The 24,023-nt window shown below is 34.8% G+C and overlaps 1 protein-coding gene across 1 annotated transcript; it reads left to right on the top strand.

Annotated features, from left to right (window-relative positions):
• Window positions 1-583: 583 nt before the first annotated feature.
• On the top strand, window positions 584-22,652 carry RIOK2 (RIO kinase 2). The gene is made up of 10 exons (XM_047089552.1): window positions 584-738; window positions 3,074-3,212; window positions 4,072-4,188; window positions 6,235-6,410; window positions 9,790-9,878; window positions 12,061-12,252; window positions 14,697-14,789; window positions 15,965-16,489; window positions 17,984-18,080; window positions 22,366-22,652. The coding sequence occupies exons 1-10, from the start codon at window positions 673-675 to the stop codon at window positions 22,528-22,530; spliced, it is 1,659 nt and encodes a 552-aa protein (XP_046945508.1). The 5' UTR covers window positions 584-672; the 3' UTR covers window positions 22,531-22,652.
• The last annotated feature ends 1,371 nt before the right edge of the window (window positions 22,653-24,023 follow it).

Genomic DNA, 24,023 nt, shown 5'->3' with positions numbered 1-24,023 from the left:
GAGAAGCGACCAAGACAGCCTGCGTTCGACACAGCCTAAACGCCACCCCCGCCAGGCGCAAGCGCACTCCCGACTCTCGAGCACCAACCTAAAACCAATACTGAGCAAACGCACGGAGTTCTCACTCTAGCCACGCCTTCCTCTTTTCTCAGCAGGTCCTGTTAGGGGAGGCATGTCTGTATAATTACTATTGTTACTTTTAAGCGCGCTTCGGTTCATTTTCCAACCACCCTTATTGGAACTCACTTTGCCTTAAAGGAGGAATTGCTGTTTGTGGGTAAAATTTTGCTCCTCCCGTTAAGTTGCCATTCTGTTGTTACAGACGGATGGTGTCCTTTAGGCAGCCAATCCTGACAGATATGAAAAATAAAAGGAAATACTGTAGAGAATTTTTGAAGTCCGTTAGTTTACATGAAAAAGTCACTATACAAAAAATACTCTGCACTGACCCATACTATATGCATCATAAAACTCAGAAGGCATTTCATTTTCCCACGCCAGACTAGTTCTTCTATTTATTAACAAGGACCTTCAGGAAGGATCAGCGCATGCGCGAACCATCCGGCGGCGGCGGCGGCGGCGGTGGAGAGGCTTGAGAGAGACTGGTGTGTGGGCTTACCTTGTGCTCCTCATCTGTTGTGAGGGAGACTTGTGGCTTGATCTTGGGCCGCCATGGGGCGAGTGAATGTGGCCAAGTTACGTTACATGAGCCGGGATGACTTCAGGGTTCTGACCGCGGTAAGAAGTTCGCCGTTTCTCCCTGTCCCCTGTCCTTTCCCACCGCGGTTTTTCTCTGCTCCTCGAACTCGGCTCTCAGCTGAGCACGCTGTAGGCCCTCCAAAGAGACCCAGACTGGGCACGGGGAAAAGACCCGACAGTCGGGTGTTTCAGAAGCTTTTGGTCGGAAGATTTCGTCTCCCCTAAAACAGAGCAGAGGCCCCTCTTCTAATCATTTCCTTCCTTTCTGCTCCCGTCTTGTACTCCAGAGCCACACTTGCATCTCTGTGGCCTGGAAAGCCTCTGAACGCTCGGCTTCCCACCACCCGAGCAAGAGTTTAAGACTCTTGAGAATTGATAGCACTGAGTTCCTCACTCCCAGATTCACTTACATAGCATTTATTCAGTTTCATTCACTCAACGCTTATTTATCTGGTTTTTAGTGACAATCTTAGGGAATTCACCGGGGTACGAGACAAGAGTGACAGATCATCGAGTAAACGAATAAATAAATAAATAAATAAATAAATAAGGAGGATAGTATCAGATATTAAGTGCTACGGAGATGATAACGAGAATAATAGAATAGAGACTTTGTGCACGTTTGGGATGGGGCGCATCGATGCCTTCGGTAAATGGCGTAGTCCACTGAATGTTTTAAACAGGGAAGTGACAAAAACTGATTTTACTGGTCATAGTCTTATGGCACAAATATCAGCAACACATAGATTAGGCATTCCCAGAATAAAACAATGACTTTTTTTTAGAAGATACCATCTTTTGCTTAAATAGGCAATACTTAAGGATTAAACTGTCAAATGCAAATTCATTATGAAGTTTGGAAGACACGTTTCTCTTCCCGTAGATTATTTAATTCAGCTGTACTTTCTCTATACATCTGTCACTTCTGGTAGATAACCTTCCTTCTTTGCTTCATCAGCATGTTCACTTAATCTTTAATGCCTCTGACAGAAATAGGGGAGTCAAGAGAAAGAATGTTAGAGACTAGGAGAGATGGAACAAAGCACGGAAAATGAGTTAAGGTACGAGGTTTTGATTGGGACATCAAAACAGTGCCAGATTTATCTTCCAAAACTTGACTTCTGTGATATTTTAAACTCTTCTTTAAGGCTCACCAAGGAATGACCTACTCATTAAATAGAATATTTCAGTCTCAGTTGAGTCTTACCATCCTTGCTATCAGTGGCCACCTTTCCTTGACTCTCTCTTCCTTTACTTCTCAGTCGCCTTCTACATCAATAACCCTACTTTGACTGGCTGCCCTTACTTTTTAATGTGAACTTCCCCCCAAATTCTGTTTCTCAACCCTCCTTTGTCTTCCATTATCTTTTACTTGATGATCACATCCACTTGGCAGCTTTATCTGTTACCTCTATCAAATAATTGACAATTTTTTCCCTTTAATTGTGACTTCATTACTGAGTATAGATGTATCTTTCCACTTTACCTTAAACATCTTTGTTTGAAGGACCTCCCAGAACTTGATTAGTGTCCTTAAAAAATCTCTGTTCATATATCACCCGTATGTAAACCCTTCAAGGGGGTCCATTGTTTCTCAAAAAGAAATCTGAAACTCTTTGGTCTGCATTTCAAGGCTTTTTATATTTACTTAAAAGCATTTTACAGCCTTCCTTTCATGAACTCAATATCGCATCTGAGCTACCACTGTACTAGCTGTTGTTGTGCTCTGTACTGCCTTACATATGTGCCATGTGCAAATCTTTTGTCTTTCTCTGATATTCCCTTGTGTACTTTTTCTGTTTTTCTGCATCTCACAGTCAGTCTCAAGTGCCACTTCTTCCTGAAACTGATCCCCCTCAGCTAGAATTATTTTTGTTCATCCCTGAGCCACTTCTTTTTTAGCACTTACTGTTTCTTGCCTTCTAATAAAATTAGATGTATCGGTTCTTATTTACACTATTAGATAATAAATTCTCCAAAGAGTTGAGAGTTATTTGTGTATATTTTTCTATCTTCCACTATTCCTGCATGGTACTTTCATGTTAAATACCTTTTTAATAAATATCTGGACTACCTATAGTTTTTACAGATAAACATTTAGATGTCAACAAATATCTTAATATTTGCCACATGTCAGTAATTGTTAAGCACTCACAGTTTTTACCTGTATAGTTTAGTAGAGGCAGAATATGAATATCAGTGATTATATATCAAATTATGATTTAATATATGTCCAGAGAAGGTATCACTTATGTCTCCAATTGGTTGGGGAACTGCATGATCAGAGAAATTTGAAGGAGAAGTTAACTTCTTAGTAAGGTTTTGATAGTAGCTCTGTGTTGATTATGATTGCATATAATTCCTTTAATTTCAGGTTGAAATGGGCATGAAGAACCATGAAATAGTTCCCTGCAGTTTGGTTGCTTCTATAGCCAGCCTTAAACATGGTGGCTGTAATAAAGTTTTAAGAGAATTAGTGAAACATAAACTCATAGCTTGGGAGCGTACCAAAAGTAAGTATTTATGGCACCATTTGTGATTTTTCATATAACTGGCTTTCCCCAGAGCAGTCATTTTATTTTATTTTATTTTATTTTATTTTATTTTATTTTATTTTATTTTATTTTATTTTATTTTATTTTGTTTTATTTTATTTGCAGAGCAGGCATTTAAAAAGGTAGAAAATCAAAGTTGCGAGAACAGCAAAGCACTCTATCTAGACCCGAAAACCCACATACTTTTACCATGTTTTATTAGAGTAGTCACAGGGCCCACCCAGATAAACAGAGTAAAGAAATAGTCTCTATCTCCTCATAACAAATTCCAATTGCAGAAGAGCAAATAGGATAGAGATAATTGTTGCCACAATCTTTGGAAAATTTGCCACAGGACTCTAGAGCATTAACTCTCAAATTATCCATGGTGAGGAATGAGTTTGTTTCTTTCAACCTGCCATGGAGCCATACTTTATTATAAAATAACAGTTAAAAAGTAATTACTAGGAAAATGAAATTTAAAAACTGATAAAATACAGGCACAAATTCCTTATTGGAGCTAAAGACATAAAAAAAAAAAGCTTGGTGAAAGTGATTTAAAAAATACTGAACTTAACCACTTCATTCAGTTTCTGTGTCTTATCACAAACTAGTAGTACATATAGACTGGTGTCAGTCTGTGAGTTGTGCTTTGAGTAACACCTCTCTAGAGAGAAAATACAAATTATAGGAAGAAATGCCAAACTCATAGGACTGGGTAAGCTAATCTTTTCAGCTAAGACTTCTTACTGTTTAAATTCTTCTCATGACTTGAATTAATGTGACTTGATTGTGCGATGTAACTAAAATACAGTCTTTCTCATTTTATTTTGTCTAGCTGTCCAGGGCTATCGGTTGACAAATGCAGGATATGATTACCTAGCTTTGAAAACACTTTCTTCTAGACAGGTAGTTGAATCTGTTGGAAACCAGATAGGTGTTGGCAAAGAATCTGGTAAGTGCTAACAGTACTACTGAACTCATTTTCTTTGCTTTAGTTTCTCTTTATATTTCTCTTTGAGAAAGCATTATCTTTTTTTTTTTTTTTTTTAATGTTTATTTATTTATTTTGAGAGAGTGCGCCTGCCAGCATGAGCAGGGGGAGGACCAGAGAGAGAGTGAAAGAGAACATCCCAAGCAGACTCTGCCACTGTTAGCACAGAGCCTGATGTGGTGCTGCATCCCATGAACCAAAGTATGAGATCATGACCTGGGTCAAAACCAAGAGTCAGACACTTATCCAACTGAACCACCCAGGTGCCCTGAGAAAACATATCTTTTAAATTTTTCCATTTTTTTCAGCTAAGCAGTGAATTGAAAAGTTAGTTGGAAGCAGTAAAGTTGATGAAATTACTCTTAGTTTGGTAGGTTATTGTTTTTCATAAGTCTCTCATTGAAAATTCAGTTATACCAAGAATTCATTTTCCGCTAATAACTGACATCTTTGGCAAATATATTATTTGTTCTTTTATATGTTATAATGGACATTTGTAAGAGTTAAAATATGTAACACAAGGAAGTATTAGAAGACAGTGACTAAAAGCTACAACACATTTTTCTACCGCAGAAATATGGCAAAATTAAGTATGTGTAGAACACAGAAAAAAGCATTCTAAAATAGCATTGAACAAATACATAATGCAAGATTGCTAAATACAGCAGTGTGTGTGTGTGTGAGAGAGAGAGAGAGAGAGAAATGTGTAAAATGAGGTAATTTAACACCTCTTTTTAGATAGGCTGCCTCTTATGTCCCATTTTTTCATTTAAAAAATAACATTTTTTTGTTTATAAGAACTTCACTGTATAAATCATAAATAGTACAAAAGAAAGTAAAATAAAAAGTAAAACTTTATCCTAACCAGGTCTCCATCTGTTGTCATACTTTTGAAAGCTGTTACTGTTGACTGCTGTCTTATATATCCTTCTTGGAATAGTCTATGTAAATAATAGTATATAATGCACTGAAAATATGTATATATACACATATATATCTTTTTAATCACAGGTAAAAGCAAATATTACTTGATTTTTTTCCATTTGATTCATTTGATTTGGGTTTTTTTTTTTTTAAGATTTTATTTTTAAGTAATCTCTACACCCAATGTGGGACTCAAACTTACAACCCCGAGATCAAGAGTCCCATACCATACTGACTGAGCAAGCCAGGTGTCCCTGGATGCATTTCTGATATCATTTCATGTTAACAGATAGATCTTTCTCATAGTTATGTAGAGTATTACATGGTATGTGTGCTCTGTAATTGAATTTACCAGTCCCAGCTGTTATGGACATTTATGTTACTTCACCTTTTCTTTTGTAGATAATGATGTGGTAGACACCCTTGTACACATGCCTCTGTGCACATGTACAAATAAATTTGTAAATACAGTCTTAGAAATTGAATTATTAGCACAAAAGTTAGTACATTTAAATTTTTGATATTATCAGATTTCCCTTCAAAAGTTTACGCCAGTTTATAATCCTGCCAATGTGAGAGATAGTTTGTTGATGTGTAATAATTAAAATCCTTATGAATAATTAGGACATGTTTTAAATGTCAGTATTAACAAATACCGACTTTTATTGATAATTGGAATACTTAGGGGAATATCTCCATTCTGATTACTATAGGATTATATTCTAACAACTGAATATTATTTATTGAAGCAGTTAAAGAATTGAACTTTGTGTTGTTGAAAAAGAAGATATTAAATTGCTTATACGTGTAGGATGCTAAAAGACAATTACATTTTTCCCACTAAATTGAATTGAGTGTTGAGCACCTTTGGAAGTAATAACCTTTGACACACAACATCCCTCTTTTCTTTTGTAGTAGATATTAATACATGTCATTTTATTTTGGATTGCAGTTAAAATAATTTTGCTGAGTAGTAAGTATTCGTGGTTATTAGGAAAGATATAATTGATGTAAATAAAATCAAAATTAGGAAATTACAAGTGAACTTTTTTAATAATGCTCTTTTTTACATCTTGGCTCTAGATATTTACGTTGTTGCAAATGAAGAAGGGCAGCAATTTGCATTAAAGCTTCATAGGCTGGGAAGAACCTCCTTTCGAAATCTGAAAAACAAGCGTGATTATCATAAACACAGGCATAACATGTCTTGGCTTTATTTATCTCGTCTCTCTGCCATGAAAGAATTTGCTTACATGAAGGTATTTTGTAAATAATTTTATGTCTCTTAACCAAATAATACATGTAACTGAAAGGACGTAGTGACATTTACCAGTCTATTTTCCCCACATCTCTCTACCCCCAGTCCCAGTCATTACACTTAGTTTTAACTGTTAATTATTTTTGTTATTTGTTTTTCTGGTGATTTTTTTTCCTATGTGAAGGCATTTTTAATCGTTATTAATGCATAAAGGCAACAAGTATTCTACAGTATTAATAAGGTATTACAATGCAAATTAACAGCTTTAAGTAATTAGTGATGTAATTGCCTCACAAAAGTGTGTGTGTGAATATGTATCCATTTAGTATACATAAATATGCATATGTTTGTCTCCAGTTGAAAACCCCAGGGAATTACCTTTAGTGATTATCTGTAGAAACCTTAGTGTCTCAGCTAAGTTGACTAGTACCTTTCCTTCACTTAATGGAGAAGAAATGTTGATGTACAAATTTGCATGCATATTAGGAATGGTAAAAATCTTTAGGTTTTCATCTTTTAACTTCAAAATTAAGTTCAGAATATATTTGTTAAGTTTCTTTAATAATCAAAATATAGGGGCGCCTGGGTGGCGCAGTCGGTTGGGCGTCCGACTTCAGCCAGGTCACGATCTCGCGGTCCGTGAGTTCGAGCCCCGCGTCAGGCTCTGGGCTGATGGCTCAGAGCCTGGAGCCTGTTTCCGATTCTGTGTCTCCCTCTCTCTCTGCCCCTCCCCCGTTCATGCTCTGTCTCTCTGTGTCCCAAAAAAATAAATAAACGTTGAAAAAAAAATTAAAAAAAAAAAAATAATCAAAATATATATCTTCGATAACATTTAAATTAAACAGAAAATAATACTGTATTTTTATTATTCTCCAGTAGTATTTATTTGTTACTACTTAACTTCACTTTTTAAAATTTTACATTATTAAAAGTCACCCTCGGGGCACTAGCTGGCTCAGTCAAAAGAGCATGCAACTCTTGATTTCCGGGTTATGAGTTTGAGCCCCACATTGGGTATGGAGTTTACTAAAAGTACATACATACATATGTACATAATTTACATACATAATGCTATAGTATGTGATTTGTAAATGAAAGTTTTGGAAATTGCATTTTGGTGTTGAGTAGGTTAATTCATGTGCTTAAATTTTTAGTAGTTATGGGGGAAGAATTCTGAAGACAATGTAAATAGCTGATACTGATACCATACATGTTATGTGTTTCTTGTCTTATATACTAATGGTTTGTATCTTATAATATTCAGTAAATAAGCAGTTTGGTAGAGATTATTACACATTTTCCTAAAACTGTATTAGGTGTTTTCTCAGATGTTTATATGAAGATACTAGAATAGAAGCAGACTGTGCATCAATAGCTCCTTAAATTTATTCTCTTTTTTCCTAGGAGGGAGTAAGATTAAATTTAATTAGATAAAATAAGATTAGGGAGTAAGCCATAGTGCAAGAGCTAGACCATTATGACAGTAGTTAAGGTTATATGCTATTGAGCTGCCAAAGCATGTTCAGAACTACTTGTACTGAAAAAAATCTTCAAAGCCAAACAAACAAAAATCTTTGGGGAGTGGAGTTCAGTTCCTCAGCAAGGAAGATAGGAAATAAATGCTTTATGAAATTAGCCCTATTCATAAATATGTACGGAGTATGAATTGTATGCCTACCACACTGTATTAAGTACCTGGCATAGGGTGGGCTGAAGGTGTGGCTACCAAAGGAATAAGTAATGAAGTCAAGCATCTATAAGTTGGGAATATAACACAAATATACATAAAGAAACATTTTAAAATTAAATTATATGTTAAGCTTAGAGAAACTTCTGTAAAGTAGAATAGTTGATGAAAGAGGTTTCATAAAGCAAGTAGGAGTTGAGTAGAGTCATGAAGCATGCATATGATTTGTCTCTAAGGATAAGATAGTAAGACAGTGTTGTTTGCAAAGGAGCTCTGTGCTGACAGCTCAGAGCCTGGAGCTTGCTTCAGATTCTGTGTCTCTCTCTTTCTCTGCCCCTCCCCTGCTCACCCTCTGTCTCTGTCTCTGTTTCAAAAATAAATGATCATTATATATGTACATTATATACACGTATATCATATATAATATGTATTATATATATATTATATATGTGTCTATATTTATATTATAAATAATAGACATGTATATATTATATGTAGTATATATTTACATTATATATTATATATGTGTATATTATATATGTAATATATTGTGTGTAATATAAATATTACATAGACTTATTATATATATTATGTTTATAATATAAATATAATATATACATATATATATTTTTTAAAAAGAGTATTGGGAAAACTAGGACCTGATATGTGGATTAAAGAGAGTTCTGAAAACTAGGAAAAGTTGTTGAGACTGAAATCAATATTTATAAACATTGTAGATTGTTCTGAATGGAGCATTGACCTAAGTATTTTAGTTTGGTATTGGTACTCAAAATAAAGGTTAGTTATGGTGGCAAGAGCTAGAACCACTGTTAGAGCAATCAGGTATAAATAACAAAGGCCTACTTTCAAATGGTAACATTCCAAATTGCAGAGAGCATAAACCTAACATATTTTGGAGGAAGTAATAACAGGACTTTGTAAGCAAAAGGTAGAAGAAGTTAAGCATAAGAAGTTAAGAAAAGATGGATTTATGGATGATCTGAAGTAATATGACTCAGACTACTACTGTGTATATTTGTTACATAATTTACATTGTATATTGTGGTCTGAAGAAAAAGGTCAATGCTCTGTAAGCTACAATACCTGATCTTTTGGGATATTTCATTTTCTCATCTGCCAGAAGACAAGAGTATTTCCTCACTCACAGTTTATTTCCATTTGAATTTTTAAGCACACTCCCAATTGATGGCAGAAATGTAAAAAAATAGGAGGATATATCCTGGGGTGCCTGGCTGGCTCAGTTGGTAGAGAGTGTGACTGTTGATCATGAGTTCAAGCCCCACATTGGATATGGAGCCTAATTAAAATAAAGATTAAAAAATAATAAGTATAATAAAAAAATAAATAAAATGAAGAGGGTATATCCTAGGAGATTATAGGCTTCTTGGGGACAGGCTTTTTTACATTCATTTCTGTAACCCTAGCACCATGTATAATATTTAGTAAATGTTCAGTAAATTAGCGTTTGGTGAAAAAGTGAATTGTTAACTGGTTTAAAATTTTATTTTATGTGTAGCTCATTTTGTGCTGTGAATAAGCCATAAATAATCACGTGTAATTTTGTAAAATCTTGTATGTTTCTTCTAGTTGTGGGCAGGTATGTTTACTTTTATTTTACCCTAAATATTAATGACCTCTTCTTTAGTTTATACCTATTTTTGCTATATTTTAGGCATTGTATGAGAGGAAATTTCCAGTCCCAAAACCGATTGATTATAATCGCCATGCAGTGGTAATGGAACTCGTAAGTGGCTATCCTCTGTAAGTATTTATTATTCTTGAAACTCTGGATTCTAATAAATAAATGTAAGGTTTAGTTTTCAAAAAATATTTTTAATTAAATGAAATATTGCTTCTGGAAGGTTAGAAATTACCACAAAGCAATAGTCTCACATGCAAATTAAAAATTCAATTTTGTTCTGATAGTATGAATTTTGTAATCTCTGTAATTTATTCAGCATGTATTTATTAGTAATCTAGTATATACTAAGCACTGTTTTAGTAGGCCTACCAGTGAACAAAATCTCTGCCTTCATAGAGTTTATGTTCTGATAGAAAGAGACATGCAGTAAATAGCTAAACAAGGAAATACATGATTATCAGATGGTAGAAAATGTTATAGATAAAAATAAAGTAGGTAAGGGGACAGGGAGTACTGAGGTGAGTGGAGGAAACTGCTATTTTACATGAAATGGTCGGGAAGAGTCTCATTGATAAAGTATTTTTGAGCATAATCCTAAAATGAGTGAGAGAGAAAACCATGCAGATATCTAAGAGATCCAGACAGAGGCACCAGCAAAGTACATAAATCCTGGGATTGGAGCATGCCTGCATGTTCAGGAAGCAGTGAGGAGGCTAGTGTGGCTGGAGTTGAGTGGATGAGGGCAGAGATAAAAAGTGATGAGATCAGAGAGGCAACAGGGGACTAGATCATTTAAGGTTTGTAGGCAATTGCAAGGAACTTTTAGTTTCCTTTTTAGTACATTTGACATACAAATTTAAATTGTACAGCATGTTGATTTCATATGTTTATATATTGCAGTGTCGTTGTCATTGTAGCAATAGCACAAGGCTTTTTTATTTTGTTTTGGATAGGAATCCATTGGAGGAATTTGAACTGAGAAGAGACATGATGTGACTAATGTTTTAATAGAATCGCTGTGGCTTTTGTTTTGAGAATACATTGAAAGGTGACAAGGACAGAATTAGGAAGAAAAGCTAGGAAATTATTGCAATAATCCAGTCAAGAGATGATGGTTGTTTAGATCAGAGTTGTGGATGTGAAGGTGATAAAAAGTGGTTAGATTCTGAATATGTTTTCCAGGTAGAACCAACACGATTTGTTAGGGATTGGATATCAATATGAAGAAAGGGAAAGTCAAGGATAACACCAAGATTTTGGGCCTGAATAACAAATTAATTGGAGGTACAAAGTTGTCATTTACAGAAATGAGAAAGACTGCAGGAAGAGCAGCTTGGAGTTAGAGGATGGGATAGAATCAGAGGTTCAGTATGGGACATGCTTAAGTTTGAGATGGCTTGGAGTTCAGAGAAGTATAGATTGAGGTGTTTAAATTTTTTTTTTTTTCAACGTTTATTTATTTTTGCAACAGAGAGAGACAGAGCATGAACGGGGGAGGGGCAGAGAGAGAGGGAGACACAGAATCGGAAACAGGCTCCAGGCTCTGAGCCATCAGCCCAGAGCCCGACGCGGGGCTCGAACTCACGGACCGCGAGATCGTGACCTGGCTGAAGTCGGACGCTTAACCGACTGCGCCACCCAGGCGCCCCTAGATTGAGGTCTTTAAAGCCAACAGCGTAAATGAGATCACCAAGAATTATTCTAAATAAAGGCTCCTAGTATTAACCTTTGAGCTCCAAAATTTAAACGTCTGGGGAAAGATGAAAAACTAGTGAAAAAGACTGAGAAGGAATGATAAACATGGAAAGAGGACAGCCTGAAGAGTTGGTGTACCAAGAGTCAAGTGAAGGAAGCATTTCAGCGGGGGTGCGGGGCGGGGGGCGGAGGGGAAGAGGTTAACTGAGAGACCGCATATGATGAAGTCTGAATTGACCACTGGATTTAGCAACATGGAAATCATTGGTAGTTTTGACTCTACCTATTGCATTCAAACGAAGTAGATGAAAACCTGTTTAAAATGAGTTCATTAGAATGGGAGGGAAAAAATGAAGTAAGTACATGTAGAGGAGTTGGGCTGTAATTATCCACGAAAGTGTGTAGTAGAAAGAGAATATAGAGTTGAGACAGGGTGTGGCTTTTTTTTTTTTTTTTTTAATATGTGGGAGCTGTTACATCTTGTCTGTGTGCTAATAGAAATGAAGAGAAAGCTGATAGGGAATTAAGAAATGGAAAAAATAATACGCATGCCTGCTTTCATGAAAATCATAAATGAATATAAATAACCTGTTTTCACACTTTCAGATGTCAGATACACCATGTTGAAGACCCTGCATCTGTATATGATGAAGCTATGGACCTAATTGTCAAACTTGCAAATCATGGACTGATTCATGGAGATTTCAATGAATTCAATCTCATTTTGGATAAAGATGACCACATCACCATGATTGATTTTCCACAGATGGTTTCAACTTCTCATCACAATGCTGAATGGTATATGCTAAAAGTGATTCTGGATATGGGTGTGTTTACGTGTGATGCAGTCATTTTTTTCTTAATTTTTTTTAACTTTGTAATACCGTGATTTGGCTCAATAACTGGTTTGAAGTGACTGATGTTGATGGTCTAAAAATTTGTTCTTTTATTAAAGGATACAAATTAGGATTTCCCCCCCTAAGAGAACCTATCTTATTCCTCAGTATTTTAAAGGGGAGAAAATGTACTTTGATCCAGTTGTTAAAACCTAGTCATTAAGTTTTTGCTGTACATGGGAAATCTGAAGAAACTGCCTGCTTTATAAACCATCAAAAGAATTTGAATTACTTGTGTAATCGGACAGACTTCTGAAAGTCAAACTTTCTTAGGTGGAAAGTTCAGCAAACTTTTATTCAAACAGACTTTTATGTGGAAGCCCAATTTTTAAAACAAAGTCTGCCCAGAAGTAGAGACATATAGAAGGGAACCCTAGGACCCCATCCTCTCTCTGCTCCAAGAGTGTTTCACCAAGCATAATTTTATAATCATGATGACCTTAGTAAAAATTATGATCTTGAAGTGGACTCAGTTACCAGACCAAGAATATCTCTCCTATCATTTTTAGTTTTTATTTTATCATTATAAAAAAAACTCATGTAGGGGCGCCTGGGTGGCGCAGTCGGTTAAGCGTCCGACTTCAGCCAGGTCACAATCTCGCGGTCCGTGAGTTCGAGCCCCGCGTCGGGCTCTGGGGTGATGGCTCAGAGCCTGGAGCCTGTTTCCAATTCTGTGTCTCCCTCTCTCTGTCCCTCCCCCGTTCATGCTCTATCTCTCTCTGTCCCAAAAATAAATAAATGTTGAAAAAAAAAAATTTTTAAAAAAAAAAAAAAGAGAAAAACTCATGTAAAACCTCATCCCTAACATAGGGCAGAATCTCTTTATATACTGTGGTAATCTTACTCTTCACATTACTTAACCATGTAAGCCAGCCAAGTTATGAAGTATGACAATATTTTACTTTGTATTTCGTGACGTAATTGATTGTAATCAAAGCTGAATATTTTTTACCTTCCTTTCCAAGTTATGAGAAACTTCTCCTTTCTCCTGAAGATAACAATCGCTATCATTTACAAATAAGAGTGTATGAATTCTTGGAAAGTTTGAACTCAAACCAGTTTGTGTTCAAACTTTTCTTCCTACAGATTTTCATAAGAAAATGTCTATACTTATTCCAGAAAAAGAAGATGTCATTTAAATATAAATTTAAAGAATATTTTTAACCAAAAAATATTAATAGATTAACACCTGGTGTTTGAGTGTTTAACATATCTTTAGATGATGACTCATCACCATTTTTATTACTGTGGGGTAACAGTCACACAATGAAAGAATATTCAGGAACCACCAGAAGTAGAGAAGGAAACGGTGACAAATTGTGATATTCAAAGTGTAGGCTGCATTATTCTGTAGGGAAACAGTATGATTTAACTTGCTATTTAATGGAGAAGTACTAGGGTAAAGGAGTTGTACTATGTAGCAGAAATTAAGATGTAAATTAATTAATAAATAATTATAAAAAGACCTATGTCTGCTTTTGAAGATTTTGAGAGTTTGTCTAATTAGATGAAACATAGACATAAATAAAAAGATAATTTTTAATTTACTGAGGTTTTTCCCTGGGTGCCCTAAAATTAGGAAAGATTAGCACCATTATCTGTTTCCAGACTTTCTCTGAAATATTAATATTCAAGCAGATAGTGAATTCTGTGTGACCCTGTTTCTTAATTCTCCCTTATCTAGAAACCTAGAGAATTTAATCTGTTCCCACTGCTTTATGGTGGCCTAAAAAAGCAACCTGATATAGGTCCTTCTACCATTGGTCCAGATTAGCGTGTCTTCAGATCATTGTTTATAAACCACAGCATTATTTATCTCTCTTGGATGTTCTTGCAAATTAGCTAATGGATAATAAAGGTATATAAACATAATTTAATGGTCCCCAAACTTTTTCTTATGTGTCACTAATCTGTTTCGTCTTTAAGCTTTTGTAGATGGGGTTCTAGTGGGTATAGCTGATGAGAAGTATAACCAGACAGGCTGGAGACTAAAAAGGAAAAGTGGAAACCTGCCCCTAACTGTAGACCCAGTCTTTTTTTTCTGAGATTCAGATGCATGTTATTTTCACTTAGTATATCTATTACAGTATGGGAAGGCCTCTAGTTTTCTAACTATAGGGACCATATGCCTTTGAAACCTTATATTTTCTATTAGTTCCTCTGCTTTTTTGTTTTGTTTTTGTTTTCCAAACACACTGGCATCTGATTTGTCTCTTTTCTTTCTTGTGAGTAACATCTTTTTTCATATAATGATTAGCAATATCATTAATAAGTATATTGTCATTGGCTAATGAGGAAAAACATGAGCAACAAAGGCTATATCAAAAATGATTCTTCCTTTTGCAGGTATTTTGACAGAGATGTTAAATGCATTAGAGATTTCTTCATGAAACGTTTCAGCTATGAAAGTGAGCTTTACCCAACTTTTAGTGATATCAGGTTTGTACTCTGCTTTGTTTAAAATAATAAAAACTGTTTAAATATATGATTTATTGGGGCACCTGGATGGCTCAGTCAGTTGAGCATCCAACTCGATTTTGGCTCAGGTCATCATCCCAAGGTCGTAGGATAGACCTCAGCATGGAGCCTGCTTAGGATTCTCTCTCTTTCTTTCTCTCTCTCTCTCTCTCTCTCTCTCTCTCTCTCTCTCTGACACCCTGTCTCTCTCCTTCTACCTTTCCCCCTCCCTGTCTCCCTCTGTCCCTCCCTCCCTCCCTCTCTGCCTCTCTCTAAAATAAAAATAAATAAATAATACTTGATTTACTTAGTTCTGAAAAGTTTAACAGTTTCATCTAAAAAATTTCCAAATAGTAACCATTGACACATAATCATTGTTGAGTATCATTGCTGTCTAGTGTATAAATGAAACTTAAAAACTAGAAAATCCTGCCTTTGTGCCTTTGGTCTATTAAGGCTATGTTTGTGAATTTTAGGGGAGTAACACATTTAGTTTCTTATAAATTCACGAACTTTTATTCATATTGGAGTTTATGTTTTTCCTTTATACAGAACAGAAGCTATATTTACTTGATTCATGGAACATAATTATATGTAAATTTTCAAAGCAAAACTTTTTCATTTATTTTATATTCTTAATTATGACACTTTTGTGCTTTGGGATGATAGAACTTCAAAGAAGAAATCTTTAGCGCCCATTAAAGTCAATTTATTAAATCATTATCAACTGAAGTTTCTGTAACCTTTCTGCTAATATTTGTTGCTATTAATAGTCTTTGCATGTGCACACACACATGCGAACTCAGGAGGAGCAGAGAGAGAAGGAGAGAGAATCCCAATTAGGCTCTGTACTGTAAGCACAGCCCAATCCAGGGCTCAATCTCATAAACCTTGAGATTGTGACCTGAGCCAAAACCAAAATTCGTACTCTTAACCAAATGAGCCAGGCAGTCATCCCCATAGTCATTTTGTTCTTAAGTGACAACAAAAATGTATCTTTTATATTTGTATATTTAACTATTACATTTTAGGCAAAGAAAAATCTTTAAAAATACATTAACTATTAAACTCATTTCAGAATTATAATTTATCAGAATAATAAATACTTACCCATGTCAGGTAGATTTTTTCCTAATGTTTGTCATTCTTTTTTCTAGGAGGGAGGACTCTCTTGATGTAGAGGTTTCTGCCAGCGGCTACACAAAGGAAATGCAGACAGATGATGAATTGCTTCATCCATTAGGTCCAGATGATGAAAATACTGAAACAGAAGACGGATCTGAATTCTCACCTTCTGATGAAGAGTTGTCAGAAAAAGCAAAATTTCATAAATCAAAAAATCAAAGTGATCAGAAGTCTGCAGATGAATCCGCTGACTACTGTTGCATATCATCTGGACACCTTGAACAAATAAAGGGAGAGGATTCGTCAGAGGAGAGTGCTGATGCACAAAATTTTGAATTACCTGAATTCAGTCAAGCTTTAGAAGAAATAAAAGGTCAAGTTATTGACAACAATTCTGTAACTGAATGTTCTGAGGAGACAGACAAAATTGAAAATGACACTAGGCAAAATGGTAAACCAGGTCAAGGAGGAATCCCCATGAGCTCTGAAGACTATGAAGATGCATGCCCTCATCTTATTGCCTTGTCGTCAGTAAACAAAGAATTCAGGTCTTTCAGGTATAGATTTCTGTTGATTGATTTTTTTTTTTTATTTTAATGTGGAGACCTATACTTTCTTCAATTCTGATAAGTGAGTGGCGTTTTTGTTCTTGTTTTTCAAATGATATAACAGAGCTGTATTCTGTCCCATTATGTTTAAAAACTGAGAAAGCAAATAACCCTTTTATTGTTAAAATTTAGATTACCTTCTACAATGGACCTAATCCTCGGCAATTTATTGATTCGTTTTTAAACAGTTCTGCCTTAAAAATGCAAACTGATTACTTTAAAAGAATTATTTACAATAATTGGTAAATTGGTCAAGTTCTAGATGTACGAATGTTCATATATTTTTGTAGTTGTATATGTGTTTGGTTTATATGTAGTCCAGTAACCATGTAGTAAATGTGCTCTTTTAAGATATCTACTTAGAGTGAATTTTCTCTGGTACTTTGAACCTTCTATCAATATTTGTTCATGTATAGTTAAAATTATTTAACATTATATGTTTTTTTTTCTAAGAGTTTTTTTTTTCTTGCAAATATTAATGAATTAGCAGCCTGAACTTAGCAAAAGATAAAAAATTTAATTTTTATATTTGGAATAGTTTATCCTGAATCATGAAAGGAGTTTTAATTATTTCAAAATAGTAATAAGACAAAACTATATCAATAGTACATTTATTAGGCATTTCTCAGCACATCCTAAGGCTGTCTTTAGAGTTTTATCGTGAAACAAAACATGAAAATTTTGTGCCTTTTCTGTAAAACTGTATCTGGAGTCTCGGGGCAATTACAACTCAAATAATAAATTTGTAAAATTAAAATTATAAGTTAAAATCAAGAGTGGCAGGGACTGAGGATTTTAAGTAATTGAAGAAAATCTACAGAGGTTAAAGAGTCTTAGCACAGAATAACTTGTTCTCTTTAAACACATGTTGGGCAAAATTTGTATTATTCAGAGTAGAAACATAAGGTAAGAGATGTTGCTGAAAAATATTGACTGTTCGGTGTTAATATGGTCTGAGTGTCTTAAACTTTGTATATATTAAAACTTTGAGCAATGTGTAAAACAAGTTTGTTTCCATCATTGCAGTTTTTCTCCCTTAGCAGGGCAGATGATACAGATTAAGAATACTGCCTCTGGTCCCATTACATCTTTTGTTGTTTAGGAGATGGCAGGGAAGTGTTCTAAGAATTTAAAAGTAAGAGGCAGATATGTGTAAAGTTCAATGAAAGAACAAGAGATTAGCGGAAAAGAGATATAAATTCTGGGGAAGTGGTAACAAATTTTGATGGCTGAAACATTCTAACGTTTTGCAGTTTTGATGGTGACTATTAGAATGCTGAAAAATGGAAATTATTAATATATTGGGCTGAATTGTGAAATGTGTGAGTTTTACCTTCACAGAAATTTCAAATATAACGATATTTTATTATGTAAGGATAAGTATAAATGACACATAATTAACTATAAAAAATTAGGTAATTTGTGACTTTGTTTTAATTTTAGAGATGAAGAAAGTATGGAAGATACTAAACAGTACAGAACAAGAACTCTGAGTGTTACTTCTGTGGGCAGTGTTTTAAGCTGTTCAACAATTCCTCCGGTAACTATTCATTCTTTTCCAAATGTTGATTAGGTCACTACCCTGGTTGGATTGTAGATACTCAAGATATGGTCTAGTCCTTGCATTTTAACAATGAGGAAATTGAGGCCCAGATAGGTTACATGACTTTGCTCAAGATTTCCCAGCTACTGACAGCAATGCAGCTACAGTGTGAAGATGTGCCAGCTTCACTAAATTTTGAAGGAGAAAAATAGGTAATTTAAAAATTTTTGACCTAAAGGTTTTGTTAGACATTTAGCAGCAATGTTCAAAAGAATTTCTTAAGGGACATTTTCTGTGCAGGATAGTGAACACAAATAGTCCAGCTCCTGGATTTTACTGCCTGCCATACTCTCCAGGCTGCCCAAGAGGAAGAATCAGTTTACTTCCTTTGTAGATTTTAAGGAAAGAGATAAAATTACATACTTGGTGTATTGGGGACTTCCCTTGTACTTAAAGCCATTAAGCTGCATATCCTTAAAACCAGTTTTTAGTGATAACTTCATTTAATATAAACAAAAGAAGAAAATCAATTTAGAAGTTAGAAAGGAGGCAATAGGGGCACCTGGATGGCTCAGTTGGCTGAGCATCCTACTTCAGCTGAGGTCATGATGTCACAGTTCATGTGTTCAAGCCCCACATCAGGCTTTGCGCTGATAGCTCAGAGGCTGCTTTGGATTCTCTCTCTCCCTTTCTCTGTGCCCCTCTCCCATTAGTGCTCTCCTGTCTCTCTCTCTCTTTGTCAAAAATAAACATTAAAAGGGGCACCTGGGTGGCTCAGTAGGTTAAGCATCTGACTTTTGGTTTCAGCTCAGGTCATGATCTCATGGTTTTTGAGTTCGAGCTCTGCATCATACTCTGCTGACAGCATGGTGCCTGCTTGACATTGTTTCTCCCTCTTTCTCTCCCTCTCTCTCTGCCCCTCCCCTGCTCACTCTCTCTCACACTCACTCTCAAAAATAAATGGAGTTAAAATTTAAAAAATAAAAGGGAACATTAAAAAATTTAGAAAAAAAACCAGGAAGAAATAAAATTATGTGGAATATGAATTCAAAATAAAAGAATTTTGTTTTTACTGAACTTATGATTTCCAAATTCATATATATTGTCCAATAAGTTAAAATGTGTGTCCTATGGATATAATATGGGATATTTACAAAATTAAATCAGAATTATAAAAGATAGGCTAAAAAGAACATACTGTATTCTATAACATAACACATTTTTAATGGTTCTAGGAACTTTCTTGATAATATGAACATTCAGAGTTGTGAGACCAAAATAAAAGTGAAATTCTATAAATGTATTGATTTTTATATACTCTTTTCTGCTGAGCTTATAATTTACTTGATATTCTAGATGAAAACTATAAATGTTTGGAATTTTTGAAACATCTATTAATTATATTAAAAGATAAAAATTTCCCTTTAAGTATTATCAACCTGTCTTTATTAAGAATTTCTCACACTTTATGATTGTCTGTCCACCCTTGGCTTTGATATTTTCTATACTTGAGTTTTATTTACACTCTTTCCTTTGATTTCTCAGATTCCAAACATAAGTGCTTTTATACAATTACAGTGGCATAAAATTGGCAACCACATATAAAGAAAAATTTAGATTACTAACTCATGCTAAGTTATGCTGTCTTTTGTATATAAAAGATGACACTGACATTGTCTGTAAGTCTTGACTTTACCTCATTTCCTTTATAGCTAATAGGAACTTAAAGTTTAAGATGGGGTCAAACCTATAATGAATTGCATTATAAAATACAAATTTGCCTTCTAAGAGGAAAAAGATCTCTTCAGCCAGCTTGATCAAAAAGATTTCCCTCTAATCATTGGAAACAAATTGATGATCTTAACTCTACATTCTTTTGAAAATTTGGTCTCCCTTTTTTCCTTGAGGTCACATTTCATTTTGTTAAAAAGTCATAAGAAAAGAAACTTTATTTTTTTACCTCTGTTAATTTGATGATTATTTTCCTATATGGTAAAAGATTTTCTCTGTTCTTTGAAACTGTAATTGTAAGATGTTTTCTTCATATAAATACTTCTGTCGTTCTCTATTTATTGGCAAAGTTGCCACCTGTGAACCCTGTTCTTTCTAATATGTAACAAATTCTTATTAAACATTTAGGTATATTGCTTTTTAATAAACATATGGCCCACAACAACCAAACAACAGAATCAACAAAATGCATTATTTTTGTTTAATTTTTTATGTACTCCCTGAAATAATACACAAGTGTTTTTTAAAAAATAAATACTAAATGAGATTTTTCTCCTGCCTTTTTTTTTTTTTTTTTTTGAGAGAGAATGAGAGAGAGAGAGAGGGAGAGAGAATCTTAAGCAGGCTCTACACTGTTGCATGGAGCCAGATGCAGGGCTCAAACTCCTGAACCATGAGATCATGACCTGAGCTGAAATCAACAGTTGGATACTTAACCTACTGAGCCACACAGGCACCCCTTCCACTTTTTTTTAACATGAAAAAAATTAACCTTGTAGGATTCATAAATTGTCCTGGATTAGAAGGAGGAGCATGCATAATAATCCATTATTTCCTTATTTTCTTGAGCTTCTTGATATGATTATCCTGTGGTCTCATCAAAGTGAAGAACCAAGGGGAAATTCACACAGAATATTTAGAAAAGAAATTGATTTTTTTTTCTTGAAAATATTCTAGAGGCCTCTGAATTCCTCTGGTTTTAAGTGTGGTACATGCTCTACTGTTGTCTTCCTGGGATGATCTCTCCTTTCCTATTTGTTTGGTTGCCTCTTTTCTAGTTCCATCTCTTTATTTGGCAGTATTGATTCCAGTAATTATTTGAGTGAATGGTAGAAGTGGTACTTTTTATTGCTAAAAATGTCTTTTTATCCTGTTCTCACACTGGATTGGGAGTTTTAAGTGTTCGAGTTGTAGTTTGGAAATGATTTTCCTTCAGAATTTTGAAAGTATTGCTCTCTTATCTTTGTTGTAGTTAAGATGTTTTTCTCATTCAGGGTTCTGGTCTCTTGCTGGGGTGAGTAGGCTATGATAATTGCCTGTCTTCTTCCTAGGATAGGGAGGGGTGCTAGAGCCCAGTCATACTTGTTCTAAACTTTTCAGCCAGTCCTACAGCTTTCAGTTCTGAAACTTCTGAGGTACCAGTTCCTTCTAAGTCTCCTGCCTTACTGGGTTTGGGGAACTACATCTCATGGGATATCAGCCCCTGCAGGGAATTGAAAACTGAATGTTCCATCTGTTTATTTTCTTAACCTTTTTTCCCATTGGGAATCAGTAGACTAAAATCAAGAGGGATGACTTGTTAAAGCCTGTTAATTGAATGTAGTCTGCTTACCTATGTAAAAATGCAAAGTCTGCTTTTAACTCATCTGGTCCAAGTTTTATAATACACATGTGCAATTCAAGAAACATAAGCCGACTAGTTAGGCCATTTTTACCTCAGATTGATTATTCTTTAATTTTTTTTAACTTGACAGGTTTTAATAAATGTTTCTTTGTGCCTAGCAGAGTGTAGGGCATATTAACAAGAGACCTTTCCTTCAATGCTTGCAGTGTTTATTTCTTTTTTAGGAAATAAGTAGGGTGGTACAAGGGTATATACAATTAAATAACAGGCTGTAGTGCTTCAGAGGAAGAAAAGATTATTGGGAGCAGAATATTCAAACTTTTATTCATCTTGTAAGTGACATTGGCAGCCTGGGTCTTAATAAGAAATAATTTGAAGTTATGATTATTCACTGAGAATACATTCTACATCTCCCAGAAACTGTGTGAAGACTTTACCATGTAACTGCTGCCATCAGGTCGTCTCTATACCTGAAGTTATGAAGGCACTCTTGGATAAATTTTGGCCAGTAGTGAATGCTTTCAAACATAATTTTCTACTACAAAGCCATGTCTACTTTTACCTCAAAAGCCGAGGAACAAGCAGTTTTTTATCTTGTTGGGTAAATTTTTTTTGTTTTTGTTTTCAGTTTTCCTCATGGACACTAGGTGGCACTGTTGTGGTTTGTTATTCAAAGAATTGTGACTACTACTTTTTGCTATAATCTGTATTTCTATTAGGAATTTAATTTCTTCTATTTTATAACCATTAATTTGTGGTTTATTTTGTTGTGGTTCATATGGTACTGTCAGTGTTTGGAATTTAAGAAATCCATGCTTGTTAACAAATATGAAAAATATTAACAATGTAAATCTTTGTTTTATTGAATATTGTCTCCTTATTAAAATGTTCAGTAATCAGTAATACTAATTCATGAAATCTTTCCAGGAATTGGTGAAACAGAAGGTGAAACGTCAGTTGACGAAACAGCAAAAATCAGCTGCCAGACGTCGATTACAGAAAGGAGAAGCAAATATATTTACAAAACAACGGAGAGAAAACATGCAAAATATTAAGTCAAGCTTGGAAGCAGCTAACTTTTGGGGAGAGTAATATATTTAAGATTTTGAATGTTTTCCAGAACATTAGTATGATCCCCTTTTAAGCCATCTTTAGTCTTTTCTAGACCAAGGCAGATACATAAATAGATAAATAAACTCTCTTTCATATATTAATTTGACTCCTTTGGTATGTGTCTTCTAAAGAATAATTTTAGTAGTTCTGCTAAACCAATTTAATTCCTCCAAATATTTTAGATGATTAGTCAATCTGCTAAAATCTGTTTTTTAAAATAATCTTTATTAGGCATATTTGCGTATTTAAAAAAAAACTAAATTTCACTATTTGTGTTGCTTTTTGTTCTCTACCAAAAACAAGTAGATTCCATGGTATCAAATCCCAGTTTTTCCACTTGCTAATGAAAAGAACTTTAAGCAAGTCGTATATGTGTCTCTCTCCTTTTCCACCTCAATTTTCTTACTATTACAATGGATTTGTAACTATTTAATAGGGTTGTTTTTAGGACTAGGTGAGATAATACACAGAAGCGCTAAGAACAATGCCCAGCACTTTGTAAACATTCATTAAAGTATAGCTTTTAGAATGATACAATGATTGTAATCATGTTTAGCTTTCTGATACTCTGCTAACAATTTGTTTTTATTTTCTTTAACCACTGGGAGAATTTACTGCCACCTGTTTTTCTTAGGCTTCAGTATTTTTTTTTTTTTTTTTTTTTTAGCGTTTATTTGAGAGAGAGAGAATATGGGCGCGATCTGGAGAGGGTCAGAGAGAGAGGGAAAGAGAGAATTCCAAGCAGGTTCCATGCTGTCAGCACAGAGTCCAACGCAAGGCTCAATCTCACTAATAACTATGAGATCATGACCTGAACTGGTATCAAGAGTTGGACACTTAATTGACTGAGCCACCCAGGTGCCCCAGTCCAGTATTAAGGATCAGCTGGTGATGCATAATTTTGTTTTCCACTATTTAAATTGGTAATGTGGTCATGGGAACAGAAAGTTGCCGTAGTCTCACCAGTTTCCATATTTGTCCGTTTTTATGCAGGCCTGAGCAGAAGTAGAAGAGTTAGGAGTATAAGGAGGTAGAAGGGATAAGGAATGAAAACCTCTTTCTAATATTCTTGGGTGGGTCCAAAACATGTTTTCACTTCACAAGTAAATAGTGCAGGGGAAAGAAAATACATAAGGCATTGTAATACAAAGACTTTGTAATCCAGTGAGATTGGAAGATGGGTGCTTAAGTTCATCTACCTGATGATATTCAAGTCTCAGCATCACCCAGTAGGCCAGAAGAGGGGCATCACCTATGGGAAAAAAAATGACCACTAGATGGCAATGTCACTCCACAGTCACCAGCCAGAATGTCCTAAAATAGTGCAGGGGAAAGAAAATACATAAGGCATTGTAATACAAAGACTTTGTAATCCAGTGAGATTGGAAGATGGGTGCTTAAGTTCATCTACCTGATGATATTCAAGTCTCAGCATCACCCAGTAGGCCAGAAGAGGGGCATCACCTATGGGA

Source organism: Lynx rufus, unplaced genomic scaffold (genome assembly GCF_022079265.1).
Source record: "Lynx rufus isolate CCGP_SWC_20201006 ecotype Redwood Valley unplaced genomic scaffold, mLynRuf1.p SCAF_1, whole genome shotgun sequence".
Classification (NCBI taxonomy): domain Eukaryota; kingdom Metazoa; phylum Chordata; class Mammalia; order Carnivora; family Felidae; genus Lynx; species Lynx rufus.
Note: the sequence above shows the minus strand (reverse complement) of the source record. Positions and strands in the feature narration are given on the sequence as shown.

Bases quoted from the DNA above. Each gene is read 5' to 3' on its own strand.
- RIOK2 (XM_047089552.1), top strand. From the start codon at position 673: ATGGGGCGAGTGAATGTGGCCAAGTTACGTTACATGAGCCGGGATGAC. The intron at 4,189-6,234 runs GTAAGTGCTAAC...TCTTGGCTCTAG, and splicing joins AGGTGTTGGCAAAGAATCTG to ATATTTACGTTGTTGCAAAT. The intron at 12,253-14,696 runs GTATATGCTAAA...TTCCTTTTGCAG, and splicing joins TCTCATCACAATGCTGAATG to GTATTTTGACAGAGATGTTA.